This window comes from Lagenorhynchus albirostris, chromosome 8 (assembly GCF_949774975.1).
Source record: "Lagenorhynchus albirostris chromosome 8, mLagAlb1.1, whole genome shotgun sequence".
In the NCBI taxonomy this organism is placed as follows: Eukaryota; Metazoa; Chordata; class Mammalia; order Artiodactyla; family Delphinidae; genus Lagenorhynchus; species Lagenorhynchus albirostris.
In genome coordinates, this window is record NC_083102.1 from 6,577,150 (window position 1) to 6,592,069 (window position 14,920).

The 14,920-nt window shown below is 52.2% G+C and overlaps 2 protein-coding genes across 2 annotated transcripts in view; both read right to left on the bottom strand.

Moving 5' to 3' along the window:
* Positions 1 to 7,122, bottom strand: part of ZNF862 (zinc finger protein 862) — a 40,038-nt gene extending 32,916 nt beyond the window's left edge. The window contains exons 1-2 of the mRNA XM_060156412.1: positions 6,914 to 7,122; positions 652 to 763 (exon numbers count right to left, since the gene is read on the bottom strand). Of these exons, the coding sequence (XP_060012395.1) occupies positions 652 to 712 (61 nt within the window). The 5' untranslated portion in view covers positions 713 to 763; positions 6,914 to 7,122. The remainder of the gene's footprint in view (positions 1 to 651; positions 764 to 6,913) is intronic.
* The window catches only part of LOC132524950 (SCO-spondin-like), a 33,873-nt gene continuing 25,656 nt past the window's right edge, over positions 6,704 to 14,920 (bottom strand). The window contains 19 exon segments of the mRNA XM_060157548.1: positions 6,704 to 6,869; positions 6,966 to 7,104; positions 10,617 to 10,747; positions 11,059 to 11,112; positions 11,216 to 11,306; positions 11,309 to 11,336; positions 11,439 to 11,566; positions 11,712 to 11,869; positions 12,023 to 12,044; positions 12,047 to 12,160; positions 12,688 to 12,801; positions 12,941 to 13,015; positions 13,018 to 13,077; positions 13,326 to 13,528; positions 13,530 to 13,578; positions 13,849 to 13,860; positions 13,863 to 13,894; positions 14,138 to 14,288; positions 14,423 to 14,906. Coding sequence (XP_060013531.1) covers positions 6,704 to 6,869; positions 6,966 to 7,104; positions 10,617 to 10,747; positions 11,059 to 11,112; positions 11,216 to 11,306; positions 11,309 to 11,336; positions 11,439 to 11,566; positions 11,712 to 11,869; positions 12,023 to 12,044; positions 12,047 to 12,160; positions 12,688 to 12,801; positions 12,941 to 13,015; positions 13,018 to 13,077; positions 13,326 to 13,528; positions 13,530 to 13,578; positions 13,849 to 13,860; positions 13,863 to 13,894; positions 14,138 to 14,288; positions 14,423 to 14,906 — 2,211 coding nt within the window.

Here is a 14,920-nt window from a genome sequence, read left to right on the forward strand (position 1 = left end):
ATTGAAATCCGAAAAGAGTACATGTGCATGTACACATGATGAAATACATTCCTCTCCGTCCATGGTCTAGGAAGTCTACCCATAGAAGCAGAGAAAGGACATTCAGAAAATAGAAAAGATGAAAACTACCTACATGGGCACAAAGTTTCAAGTTGTTTTATTTCATTGAACCTCTATGACAAGCCTGTGAAGAAAGAAGCCAAGGCTTGAAAAGGCTAATGGGCTTGGTCAGTACCATGTGGCAGAGCTGGGACTGAGACCAGATTTCCAGGCTGCAGATCTGATGCTCGTTCCACCACCACCCACCACCTCCAATGTCCTCTGGGCACTGAAACAAAATCCACCTGCAGTGCCACAGTCCACAGGTGGGGCTTCCCTTCTGGCACGCTGGGATGTTCTGAAGCATCCAGGTCTAGCCTTGACACGCTCAATTTCCCCACTTCTCTTGGCTAATTTAAGTGGAAAAGAGAAAGGGTGATGTGTGAATCCGTGTGCAGTTAAGTCAGATATGGGACTGAGTGGATAAACAGTATAAAGATGCCTGGAAAAAAATGGTCGGATTCCAGAAAATTCTCAAGTATGTCATAGTCAGACATGGTTGGGAATGCTGACCTAGATTCAGGCAGTGGGGAAGTGAACAGGAGCCCATACCCAGTGGTGCCGCCAGCTCATCAGAACCACAGATCTCCTTCTGTTGCTGACTCAGCAGCATCCACTCCTCCTGAAGCAAATACACCGTGATGTCATCAAACGTCACAGGAGCCTGCAAGGAAAAATGACACCAGCTAAGCACCAACTTCTTCCTTAATCTTCCACACCTGAGCTCACAACCACCTGAGGACACCCCTACTCTGGGAACAGATCAGACTGGGGGAGGGGGCGTTATCAATCTACATACAAGACCTACACCGCATTACTCTCACCCCCTGGGTGCAAGTCACAGCGGGAATGAGACCCATTCTTCTAGGAACAGCCACACACTGCAACAGAAGTGTCATAACGAAGGCCAACTCCGGACTCTCACACGCGTCCCCCTGCACACTCCTCACCAGCCTTCGCACGGGATCCATTACTTCTCAGCCAGTGCGTCAGCAACAACCAACAGCACTTCTTTTGCAAAATCTTCAACGTGGTAAATCCTCCCTTAGGAAGATGTATCTGATTTCTGTAAGTAGTCAACCGTCACTGAGAACTATGTCTGTGAATGTGGTCAATTATCAAGATAGGCAAAGCTTCAGAGCTGAGAACTGTATTCCATGGGGCTTATAAAGGAGCTCTCTCTGTTCCACCAAAGAAGGGCGAGGAAATTCAGAAAACGTTTCAGGAAGTTCTGAATTAACATGGCAGATTGAACACGGACACTGAATTTTGCTTCCTCCTGTGAGTTTAAAAAGACACTCTCCCCCCCGAAAAAAACTCCAAACAAAACACCCTCTAAGGACTTCCCTGGTGGTCCACTGGTTGAGAATCTGTCTTGCAATGCAGGGAACGCCAGCATGCCGCGCAGCAACTAAGCCCGTGAGCTACAACTACTGAGCCTGCACACCACAACCACGCACCGCAACGAAGAGCCCATACACCACAGCGAAAGATCCTGCGTGCCGCAACTAAGACCCAATGCAGCCAATAAATAAATAAATAAATGTTTTTAAAAATTGTTAAAAAAAAACACCCTCTGGGATAGACAACACAACAAGGGGACAATAGTAATACAATTTTGTTAACTGAAAAGCAGATGAAAAAGTAATAACTGAGCAGATCCAAGAAAATCATACCCTCAGCCAGCAGTGGGCAAATGGAGAAACAACCCAATTTACATTTGCTAAATCCTCAAAACACTCAGGATCTGGCAGCCCCAGGAACCTCTGGCCTGGGAGTGAACGCAGCGAGGTTAAAATAATAAGAATTTGGGGGAAGCTGTTCGGAACAAATGCCTGCCCAGATCCCCTACACAGGCTCCAAGTTGGCAAGTCCCTCCCTTCCACGTGCTCAGAGCTTCCAGTTAGAGTTCTGGTTTTCCACTGTTAAGCGTCAGCAAACAACTGGACTACCAGACATCTGAGGAAAGGCTCTAACAGGTCTGATAGAGATCCAAACAGACAGGAGATGAGCAAGAGTGAGAAGGAACTGAGGAAATGGAAGTGGGGCATGGAGCAAAAAACCTTTAAAAAACAAAACTATCATCAATAGCCTCAGAGAGGTAAGATATTGCAGCCATGAAAAAAGCGGTTATAAAAGAAATAATCGGAAAACAGAATCTGTTGCTGTTTACCCTTTTAAATTTCATACCACCAACATTTATCAGCTAGTCAAAGAAATAAAAAAAAAATAAAACTATCAACAAAAAGGAAATCCCCGGGCTTCCCTGGTGGCGCAGTGGTCGAGAGTCCGCCTGCTTATGCAGGGGACACGGGTCCGTGCCCCGGTCCGGGAAGATCCCACATGCCGCAGAGCGGCTGGAGCCTGTGCTCTGCAACGGGAGAGGCCACAGCAGTGAGAGGCCTGCGTACTGCAAAAAAAAAAAAAAAAAAAAAAAAAAAAAAGGAAATCCCCGAACCCCCAAAAAACAACATTTTGGGAAATAGCATACTTGGAGTAAGTATAAGTCCTTCCAAAGTGACAACTCTGAAGGGGACACAGTCATTTCCATTTGTAACAAGTTCTAGTACATCTGTTTAAAATCGCCTGTAATTTTATACTCAAACTTAAAGCACATGAAATATCTACTTTAACTTCAACATAGAGGCTTCTTGAGAAAAACAATACAGATAATTATCAGTCACTATTGATTTGTATATTTTAAAGTAAGTTGAGTATTTTTCTTATGAGTCAATATATGTTTACTGCAGAAAATTTAGACAATAAGCAGAAAAGATGTTTTAAGATCACCCCCAATCTCCTTACTGAAAAACAACTACTATTGACATTTGGTATGTAACCTTCCAGTCTTTTGTCTACGAATATGTATAAATGAACAGTCTTAAAAACAAACATGGAATTGTACTGCCAATGTGTATGTGCCAATAGTATGCCAATGTGTATTTTAAATAACTATTTGCTCTCAGAGTGTCTTCCAAAGCAAAATGTGATTATAATTGCAAAAACCTGCTGCAGGATGGGCTCCACTAAGAGCAGGCGGGCGGACGGCAAAGAGGTACACACAACATATGGCCTAAGGAGAGCCAATGTGGGGAGGGGGGAAGAAAACCCTCGAGATTATACTGAAGGCAGATCCTAGCAGGATGACCGTATACTAGGACCACAGGGCAAGCTGTTCTGATCAGGGCAGGTTAGAGTTTGTGACCAAGGGCAAGCAGGGTTCCCTATTCATTCCCACCCACCCTGTCTTCCTGAGGGGACAGGTGGGCATAATGAAAGCCAACAGACCCATCACGTTATGAGAGCCACAAGGATGAAGAGTATGGCCAGGGCTGAATGTTTAGATAATGAAGAACTGTCTTCCCAACGAGTAACTACGCTAAGCCTTGAACCTCTCTTTTAACGAGTATTATGGCAAGAGTCTTCAGATGACTGCAATGTAAAGGAAACACAAATCTGCTTGAATAAGAGGAATTTCTTACCTACATAGAAAGCAAGGACTATCTCTGGATGTTCAACTTTACTGATTCCCACTGTCTATAAGGCAGAGCTCCGAGTTCTCAGCCCAGCACCAAGTCCCCTGGATCTGAACCTAACTTACCTTCCTAACCTCAGCTCTAGGTATTCCCCACCTGGAATCTCTACTACAGCCAGATTAGTATAATTGCAATCACTCAGGGACTTCCCTGGTGGTCCAGTGGTAAAGAATCTGCTTTCCAATGCAGGGGACGCAGGTTCGATCCCTGGTCGGCACGTTAAGATTCCACATGCCAAGGGGCAACTAAGATAGTGTGCCACAACTACTGAGCTGGCACGCCTCAACCAGAGAGCCCGTGTGCCAAAAGCTAGAGCCCACATGCTCTGGCGCCCACGTGCCACAACTAGAGACAGAAAACCCTCACGCCACAACTAGAGAGAAGCCGGTGCACCGCAACGGAAGATCCCGCATGCCTCAATGAAGATCCTCCGTGTGCTGCAACTAACACCAGACGCGGCCAAAAATAAAATTAAAAAAATAAAACATTAAATTGCAGCCACTCAACCTATCTTGTACCTTTCCTCCCTCTTCACACCCAATCTTTACATTCCCTGACTCTGCCTACTTCCTCCCACTCACTCATCAAGTTCCTACTCACATTCCATCTCTTTCTCGCAAGGGACTTCCTGCCCACCTAGCCCAAGCACTTCTACTTCTCCCGAGCAAGGAAGGCTTTATATCCCTCGTGGTGCCTGGTCCACAGGAAGCCTATGCTGATCATCTTATTTTATAACCCCCTTCACCATCACCACCCCTTTCCCCACCACCACATTATACAGAAAATATTTCATAGGCATTTAATTCATTTTTTCATTCAACATATTCTATTTGTTTCTGTGTGCTTGGAGATCCTAAGATATAAAAGACACAATCTCTATTTGTCAAGGAGAAAAACCCATCAGGAGACGACAGACAACTGTGATATAAGTGCAATAATAAAACTTCTAAGGGGGGTGGGGTGCCAGTGGTGGCTAGGAACCAGAGATGTTGAGGCAATAAATACATACACAGTAAATGTGTATGAAGCAATAAATACATACACAGTAAATACTCCTGCTTGGCAGCAACGACAATAGTCTCCCAGAGGGCACATGAGGTGTCAGACTGCAGTGTTCTTCACAGCACCCATACCTACAACAAAAGGGCTCCTGTATGAGATGCTATCTTGAGTCATTCATTCAGAAAATACTGAGAACCTATTACATGCCAGATACTGCTCCACTAGTCTAGCTGGGGATAGAGTGAAGTCAGCAAACAAATAAATGTGAGAATTTTATACAGTGACAGGGCTGCGAAGAAAATAAAACAGGATAATGGGTTAGAGTGATGGGGAAAGGTCTTTGTCCTCTATCCATTATTCTGCCAATGGCAAGCAAGATACCCCACACTTAATCCAATAGGCTAAGACTGCTTTTAGTTAATAAATATCACAAAATAGCATCTAAGGAAGATTCTAATAATACACCAAGCTACTACCTCAGGTGGACCCCCCAGTCTTCCAGCTTTGAGAGAAAAAAGTGATATTCAGAACGGAACTTTAGAACAGCACAGCTATTGCACCCAGGCCTTAGTTATTGTCACTCATCTGCAATACCTCTTACACTGCTAGTTTGTTTTGCAATTACTTTATTTCATCTTTGGATAACATCCTCATTCCCTAGGTTAAAAAAACTGATGTACCTGGGAAGGGTGTCCTTTTGAGACACCTTACAATCACGATTAGAATCAAGGGTGAAATTTCCAGTCCCCAGTGTTTTCAATTAGTGGTTGGGCCTGAAAAGGACATAAAATTTTCTCCTCCACCTCCCCAAATATCTGTATTTCACTCTTCTCACACCAAAGGCTAAGAAATCCTACAACTGAACAGAATACCTTGAAATCAACCTCAAATCACTAATTCCACTTTTCAGTGCCAATTGTGTATAGCCCTTCTTCTACTGCATTTTGCTCCCCCTCTGTCCAAATTCAGGTTCAGTCTAAACTAAACCTCAGGATATTACCTGAGGGTGTGAGCCATTTCCTTTACTTTTCTGGTATCCCCTAAAGTGCTTAGCATGAGGCTGGCATGCAGTTCACCTTCAATCTTTCTCTGGTTACGTTCTGTTGAGCTTTATTGTCTTGGACTGTTTATAGGTTGTTTCATCTGGAAAATGCATCACGGTAACTTGTGGAGAGGATGGAGTACGGAAGAGATGATTAAGCAAGGAGTAACTTCTTTTGTAATTCAGAGTCCTTCCCAGTCTTTCCAGGAAAAAGTACAGCATCAAAATAACCTCACTATCTTTTCTGTCTTTTGTCTGTTGGACAACCCTTCCAGGCTTGTCCATGTTATTGAAGTGAAAACTGCGGGAAAGCTCCTGGAGGAAAGTAGTCATTTCATATGTACTTCCAGCATTTCCATCAACTTAAATCACGGATCACAAATGTTTATTAAATGAGCAATTTTTTTTAAAGGAGAGACTCAGTATGCACTCGAAAAGTTTGTTGAGGAGGTTCCCTTTGTGCCAAAGAAGAAACAATCCTCAAGAACTGGTATCAAATAATATCCAGAAAGATCTCGATCCCCAAAGGCTGCCAATGTCTCCGAATCAAGTACGTGCGACCACGCTCATCTTTGCCGACACTGACTCCGAGCTCTAGCAATCCTGTCAAACCCACTTAACTCTACCTTCAAGCACTTTTCCCCACCTTTTCTTCCAATTCACAGCCTCTTGCTCAAAGCCTGAAGCAAGTTTATGAAATATGCTTCTAAGCAATACTCAAAAACTCCACGAAGTAGATAAGCTAGAAACAGAAATCGGCAAGAAATGTGCCAGATGCCTTGTCTTTTTCTTCTCAGCCCTTTCTTGGGAAGGGGGATCCAGGCAGGGCCAAGCCCTCATCCTGCCTCTCGGTGACCCCTATGCCTGGCTCCCAGTGGGGTCCGATCCAGCCTCAAGGCCTTAAAACACGCTGGGCCTCTTCCAAACGCCAGTTGTGGTGTGGGAAAATAGGAAGCACTTTCGCACTACTACACTGAGCGGGTCACCCACCCAGCGTCAACCGGGCGGGCTCGGCGGAGGGCTGCTAGGCCAGCCGCGTGGGGAGGCAGCGGAAGGCTGCGCGGGACTCGCCCGGAGTCGGCCGCCCAAGTGCAGAGGAAGAAGCGGGCGAGCGGGCGAGTCCTTCCCCGCAAGGCTGGCTCATCTGCGAGGACTCCGCCCGTACCGCCCGCCTCGCCCAGATCAGGGATCTACGGGAGGGGAGTGGGCGGCCCCAGGGCCCTTCCAGGCCTACCTTCCCCGACTCCCTGGGCTCCACGGCCCTGCTTTCGGTGGCCCGTGCTGACCCCGCCACGGCCTCCAGGCCGCCCCCTCCCCCCGCGGCCTGGCCTGAGGATGCCGTAGCCGCGACCACCTTGGGGACCGGGACCCCCGGAGGGGAGGGCGCCCCGGCGGGGAGGGAGCGCGGCCCGGAACCGGCTGTCCCTGGGCAGAGGGGGCGGTGGCGCTCGCGGAGCCAGGAGAGGCGCGCAGCTGGTACTTGCGTCGCGCCGAGCGAGGCGCTTTACGGCAGCAGCTTAGCCCGAGGCGGCGGCGCATCATGGGAAGCGCGGTCCAGGCTCGGTAAGCGGCTCCCAAGGCTGCTATTGCTCCGGGAATACGGGGTCCCGATTGGACGAAGCAGCTAGCTCTCCGCCCTTCCCGCCTCCCTCCCCCGGCGATGGTTACTAGGTAGCGTACCCACGACGCTCTCCCAGGCCCTATAGGAAGGGCAAAGTATTCTGATTGGGCTATAAGATTGCTCGTGCTTGCGTCTATTCCCTCGCATTTTTAGGGCGAATGTCAACCTTGAAGATTCCAGACTGTATCTACTCAAGGAGGTAAATACTTTTTGTAGCATTCATTCAAAAAACATCATTGGTTGCCTGTCATGTTGCCAGGCATTGTGCAAAGGTTTGGGAATGCGCAGTTGAGTTAAACAGAAACTTTGCCTCCAAGGAATTCGTAATCTATTGAGGAAACAGACGGTAAACATTAACTACAAAATGAAGAGACAGTGCAACGAAAGACGTAAACACAAGACTCTATTAAAGCACACTTTGTCACCTTAGGGTGCGGTGGTGGGACGATATGGGGTAGTTAGTCAAGGATTTCCTGAGGAAATGCTGCCTGAGTTGAATTAAAACAAGAGGTAGGAGTTAGCCACGTAAAGAAGGTGCTATGGTGTCCCCTCCAAATTCATGTGTTAACCCCTATGTGATGGTGTTTAGATGTGGAGCCTTTGGGAGGTAATTAGGTTTAGATGAGATCATGAGGGTGGGGCTCTCATGATGGGATCAGTGTCCTTATAAGACAAGACACCAGAGAGCTTGCCCTCTCTCTCTGCCATGTAAGGACACAAAGAGAAGGTAGCTGTCTGTAAGCCAGGAATAAAGTTCTCACCAGAACCCGACCATACTGGCACCTTGATCTTGGACTTCCAGCCTCCAGAACAGTGAGAAGATAAATTTCTGTTGTTTAAGTCACCTGGTCTATGGTATTTTGTTATGGCAACCTGAGCCAACTAAAACGGGAGGAGAAGAGGAGTGTTGCTAGGAAGAGCAATTGTGCATGAGAAACAACCTCGGCAAAGCCAGGGAGGTGAGCAAACAGTGTGTGTAGGGAAGGTGTGTAAGACAGGAAGTGGTGGGAAATGACGCTGGAGAGACACGGGGGATGGATGTGGAAGGCATTGTGTGCTGCCTTTAAGGGCTGGAAGTAAGTTTTTAGCTGGTGACTGGTGTGGGCAAATTGCACTTTAGTTACTGAAGAGTAGAAGGTGAATATAAAGGGGAAAAGATAGAAGAGAGAAAACCAAACTCTAAATACATATATTTACTCTCCATTCTTCTCTCATCTTCTTTTATAAAGTAATAGTAACATTACTATTTTATAAAATTTTATAAAGTAATAGTAACAATGTGTTGTTTCACTTGTAATATATATGGATGTAATGTGTATAATAATAATACAAATAATGGACAGTAAAGTGCAGAAATCTTAAGTGTACAGCTCAATGTATTTTTACATGTGTACCATGTAGTCAACACCCAGATCATATATAAAAAATTTCCAGAACTCCAGAAAGTTTCCTTGTGGCCCTCCCATTATGTATACATAGGGGTAAAACTACAGAAAGTAAGGAAATGACTATCATAAAAGTGTTGTCCCACTTTTGCACAGCAAAGGAAACCGTAAACAAGATGAAAAGACAACCCTCAGAATGGGAGAAAATATTTGCAAACGAAGCAACTGACAAAGGATTAATCTCCAAAATATACAAGCAGCTCAATAACAAAAAAACAAACAACCCAACCCAAAAATGGGCAGAAGACCTAAATAGACATTTCTCCAAAGAAGATATACACATTGCCAACAAACACATGAAAGGATGCTCAACATCACTAATCATTAGAGAAATGCAAATCAAAACTACAATGAGGTTTCACCTCACACAGGTCAGAATGGCCATCATCAAAAAATCTACAAACAATAAATGCTGGGGAGAGTGTGGAGAAAAGGGAACCCTCTTGCACTGTTGGTGGGAATGTAAATTGATACAGACACCATGGAGAACAGTATTGGAGGTTCCTTAAAAATCTAAAATTAGAACTACCATATGACCCAGCAATCCCACTACTGGGCATATACCCTGAGAAAACCAGAACTCAAAAAGAGTCATGTACCACAATGTTCATTGCAACACTGTTTACAATAGCCAGGACATGGAAGCAATCTAAGTGTCCATCGACAGATGAATGGATGAAGAAGATGTGGCACATATATACAATGGAATATTACTCAGCCATAAAAAGAAACAAAATTGAGTTATTTGTAGTGAGGTGGATGGACCTAGAATCTGCCATACAGAGTGAAGTAAGTCGGAAAGAGAAAAACAAATACCGTATGCTAACACATATATATGGAATCTAAAAAAAAAAAAGGTTCTGAAGAACCTAGGGGCAGGACAGGAATAAAGACGCAGACCTAGAGAATGGACTTGAGGACACAGGGAGAGGGAAGGGTAAGATGGGAAGAAGTGAGAGAGTGGCATTGACATATATACACTACCAAATGTGAAATAGATAGCTGGTGGGAAGCAGCCGCACAGCACAGGGAGATCAGCTCGGTGCTTTGTGACCACCTAGAGGGGTGGAATAGGGAGGGTGGGAGGGAGGCTCAAGAGGGAGGGGATATGGGGATATATGTATACATATAGCTGGTTCACTTTGTTATACAGCAGAAACTAACACAACACTGTAAAGCAATTATACTCCAATAAAGATGTTAAAAAAAATAATAAAAGTGTTGTCCCAAATGCCTAGCTCAGCAGTGTGGCTTCTGGCCAACTGCTTTCTCTGGCTCCACAGACTTTGAGGGTGGATAAAACAGGGATTACATAAGTAGAGTAACTAGAAGGAGCGGAGTTGTGGGACGATGATGAGCAGTTTGGGACATGATGATTTTAAGTATCTAAGTGATATTCAAATTGATGTTCTAGTCAGCAGTTGAATGCACAAGTGCATAGCAAGTGTAACCTATCTGCGAGGACAGAAATCATGTGGACAATCAAATTATAATAGCTGCTTTATCATCAGGAATTTCAATCCTTTTACACATTTCCTTTCCTCAATATTTCTGACAGTCGTTCCCCATTGAGGGATATATGTGATTAAGAATGAATGATTGGGGGCTTCCCTGGTGGCGCAGTGGTTGGGAGTCCGCCTGCCGTTGCAGGGGACACGGGTTCGTGCCCCGATCCGGGAAGATCCCACATGCCTCGGAGCGGCTGGGCCCGTGAGCCTTGGCCGCTGAGCCTGCGCGTCTGGAGCCTGTGCTCCGCAACGGGAGAGGCCACAGCAGTGAGAGGCCCGCGTACCGCTAGGGCGCGTGGAGGGCTGTGGTGTCACCGGGCGGGGGCGCCCCTGGTGCCAGCACTCGCAGTGGTGTGCACGCACCAGGGTCCCCCGGGGCCTGCCCCGCACTGCAGCTGCCCTGAGTCTCCGTGGCGTTGGGCTCCCGGCACGTCTGCTCACAGGGCCCCAGCTCCCCGGGGGCCACCTGCTGCCACATTTCTCCGGGGGGGGCACTCTGCCAGGGAAGACCACCGAGCCCACCACTCGGGTCAGCCCTGGGTGCAGCCTCGATTCTCCCCCCTCCCACACTGGGCACCCTTGGGTCCCTGCTCCTGTCCCCAGCGCTGCCCACTCGGCTCCAGCAGCCTCCAGACTTCTGGGTTTCCGAATATACCTCTCTGCTCTATCCACCCTCCCAAATACTAGTGGCGCCCAGCTTGGTAAGTGGAGGTAGCACCGCCTAGGACATGCAGGCCCCTCTCCCCTTATCAGGGCCAGCCTGGCCTTGGCTTTGGAGGGACCAGCAGGGATGTGGGCAGCCCACATCTCACCCCGACAGCCAGCGACGGGGCAGCTGAAGGCTCCGCCTTGGCCGACACTGGGAAGACACTGCTCTTGTTCAGATGCCTGCCACGCCTTCCTCCCCACCCCCGTTCTCAGCAGCCCCGCCCTCCATCCCCACCCACGCCCCCAGCCCTCACCAGCGGGTGCAGTTCTGGGTGAGCAGAGTCCCTGGGGTCAGCTCCCGGCCCTGCTCTTCAGGAGTCAAGCTGAGGCCCCAGGGCAGAGAGCTGGGCACACACACGTGCCGTAGCGCAGCAGCTGCCGGGGCGGGGCAGGCTCCGGTTACACTTGGACCATCCCCCCTTCCCCCCACCTGCCTGCTCCCTCACGGGAGAGTCAGGGCATGGTGCCCACACCCACCTGCCCTCCAGGGCAGTCACAGCCAAGCTGGCAGGGCTCCTGCATGCAGAGGGTGCCAGGCTGCAGATGCGAGCACAGGCGCGGGCACGAGGTCGCACAGGGGCTGAGCACCTGGCCAGGTGGGCGCTCTGGGGGGAGCGCAGAGAGTGAGGTGGTGTCCCAGGGAGGGGGCTGCCTCGGGACCCTCCGCCGGCCGTGGCGATCAGCCGGGACGGGCCCTGGGCTCGGCAGCACGGCAGGGAAGAGCAGGCACCCAGCGCCCTGGGTGCTCACCGGGGCAGGGCTGCAGGTTACGTTCCTGCCGTTGCTCCGTGTCCTGGGCCTGGCACGGTGCCCCCGCAGGACCTTCCTTGCAGCTGCTCCAGGCTGACCAAGGCCCGAGGGCTGGACACTCATGGGGGCGGCACATCAGGGACCCGTTAACACAGGTGCTGCGCCAGCGGTGTGCAGAAAGGGCTCAGACCCTTGAGAGCCAGGGTGAACAGAGCCTCTGCTCCCCCGCAAGGCCCATAACCCTGACCTGGCCCGAGCCTCCCACCCAGAGCCCCCCGTGTCCCTGCCTGGCCGCCGGCCGGCAGCCACACCAGCTTTTGCAGTCCAGCCACCCGCCTCGGCCGGAGCCAGCACCCATGAAGCACTGGGGCTGGGGAGGCCACAGCGGCAAGAAGACATGGGCACACGGCGCCCATCCTGTACCAGCTGGCCAGGGGGACAGCGGCAGCCTGGGAGAGCGGGGCTGGGGCGGGCGCACGTGACGGATCCCTCTGTTAGCCAGCTGGAGTCCAAAGCCTCAGGCAGCCCTGGAGCGCCCTTCCTCCCGCCCCTCCCCCCACACGACCTGTTCTCCACCTGCCCTGGGTGTGGGCACCACCCTGGGAAACTTTTTTTTTTGTTTTGTTTTTGCGGTACGCGGGCCTCTCACTGCTGTGGTCTCTCCCGTTGCGGAGCACAGGCTCCGGACGCTCAGGCTCAGCGGCCATGGCTCACGGGCCCAGCCGCTCCGCGGCATGTGGGATCTTCCTGGACTGGGGCACGAACCCTTGTCCCCTGCATCGGCAGGCGGACTCTCAACCACTGCGCCACCAGGGAAGACCCCCTGGGAAACTTTGAGGCTTCCTGAGAGCATCCTTAGGACGCAGCCTGTCTTGACTAAGGCTCACTCGGGCAGGACCCCCAGCCGGTTGCTGAAAGTGACTCAGAGATCCACTCGGCTGCCCTATAACTCACGGCCCAGCCGTCTGCCCGCCACCTGGGTGGCGCCGTCCCTGCAGACACTGCACGCGGACCCAGAGGTCGGCACAGCTTCTTGGGCAGTGGTCGGCACGGTCCAGGGTGGGCACGGGGTCCTGGGCCTCGCAGCTCTCTCCTGCGGACCAGAAGGTAGGAGTCTGTGTCGGGACTTCGTGAGTCCCGAGCCTTCCCTGGGCACCTCCAGGGCCAGAGGCAGCATCCCCCTCAGGTGCCATACCCCTGGCCCCTCCTCCGCTGCTGGAGCCGGCTACCTGGGCAAGGCCCCACGGTGCAGCTCTCAGTCTGAGCCCATGGCCCCTGGCAGCCTCCTCCAGCGCAGCTAGAACCCCCCCACTGCAGGGTACCTGGCAGTGGCTCCAGGCCCCCCAAGGACTCCACTGGCATCAACCTGGGGAGAAGAAGCGGAAGTCGGTCCCAAGGCCTGCCTCCTGCCTCCAGCTGAGCCCCCTTCCTCACCTTCTAGCTGCTGACCCTCCAGCCTCAGATCCAGCAGGCCCTGGGGACTAGCCGGAGGGCGAGCAGGCCAGCTAACTGCTGGGACGCTGACGTGAACAACGCGGCCCAGCCCTACCTGGCCAGGCCCGACTCCACCGCATTCCAGGCCCCTCCCCCTGTGGCCTCCGCCCCTCCCATCACCTTGGCAGGCTCCCGGGTCTGGGCAGAGACGCTGCTGGCTGAGTGGCACGGTGCAGAGGTCTGGATCCCCGGCCCATGGCCTCCCCGTCTCGGGGTCCAAACAGAGGCGGCGGCGGTGCTGCTCTGAAGCCAGCGTGGGGACCGAGGTGGAGGAGAGGCCAGCTGGGTCCCTGGGCCAGTGCTCCTCTAGGGCAGTCCTGGAGGCAGGGCCCACAGGGGGACCACTCGGACCAGCGGCTCAGAGGCAGAAGACCTAGGAAGGGCGGCACGTGAGCATCCTTCCCGGGACCCTCCCCCAGACCCAGAGACCACAGTAGATAGGGAGGGAGGGGCTCAGCTTGTGACCAGGAAGGTCTGGAAACAGGAGAGGCTGAGGGAGGTGTAGGGGGCCAGGGCAGGGTGACCAACCATCCTGGTTTGTCTGGGACCGTCCTTGTCCTAGAAATGAAAGTTCCAAGTCCCGGAAACCCACCCCTCCACCCTGGGCAAACGGGGACAGTTGGTCCCCCTGGTCCCGAGTTACCCTGACAGCCCGGCTGGTGCGCTGCAGCGCCCCATGCTGGCATTCACTGTGGGAGGGGGCAGTCAGGGTGGGCTCAGGGGGCAGGACCCAGCCCAGCGCCGTGGGCAGCGAGCTCACGTAGGGGTAACCTGGGCTCTGGGCTCATTTGGAGCAAGAGGAAGCTAGGACCGGGCCCGTGGGGCTTAGCTTGGCCTTCTCTGCGCGGCTGCCCCGGGGAACCCCTCCCCGTCCCTGTTCCACCCTCGGGTCCCAGCGCTCTGGTGTCACCTTCCCCGCCCCCAACACTCACCACTCTTTGCAGCCCAGCTGCAGGTGGTCCCCGGGGGCCAGGGTCACCCCAGCTCCTTCTCCTGAGATGTGCTGGTAGGTACACTGCTCTGGGGGAATGCAGCCTCCAGCCTGCTCCAGCAGCCCGCGCAGAAGGGGGGGCGAGGACAGGGCTGTGTGGCAATCATTTTGTCATCCTGGTGCCAGCGCCGTGCAGGGCCCACGGCAGCTGCACGCGTGTGGTGCTCAGCCAGGGCATGGGTGAGCGGCCACGAGGCAGAATGCGAGAGCTGTCAAGGCCCCGAGCACCGCAGGTCTGCAGGAGAGGGGTTCATCTTGGACGTCACGGAGGGAAGGAGGCGTGGGGGTGGGCAGGGGGCCCCTCCTCCTGCAGCTCCTCCCCGGCCCCCCGCCCCCAAGCCGTCACAGTTCTCCCTCTTGGCAGCCACAGGCCCAGCTGTGGCTTTATGTCCGCTTGTAGCTGCCCCCAGGCACAGTGGGTCTTGCCCACCTCCTGCCCTAGCTGCCCTCTGTCTCTGCCCCTCTGCCTCCCATCTGCCAATCCCTGGAGCACCTGCCAGTGCCAGGCCCCGAACCCCATGCAGCTCCCTGGCTCTCCACGGTCCAAACCAGTTGCTGCAGCCTGTATGGAGGGTCTGACCTGAGCCCAACTCATCTCCAGGCCCAAGGGGCTGACCCCCCTCTCCCAGAATGGACAGGTGAGCCCCCGGGTCAGCGCCGGCAGCTCGCAGCTCCTGCAGCAGCGAGGCAGTCAGCACACAGGAGCACTGCTGCGGGGAGCGCA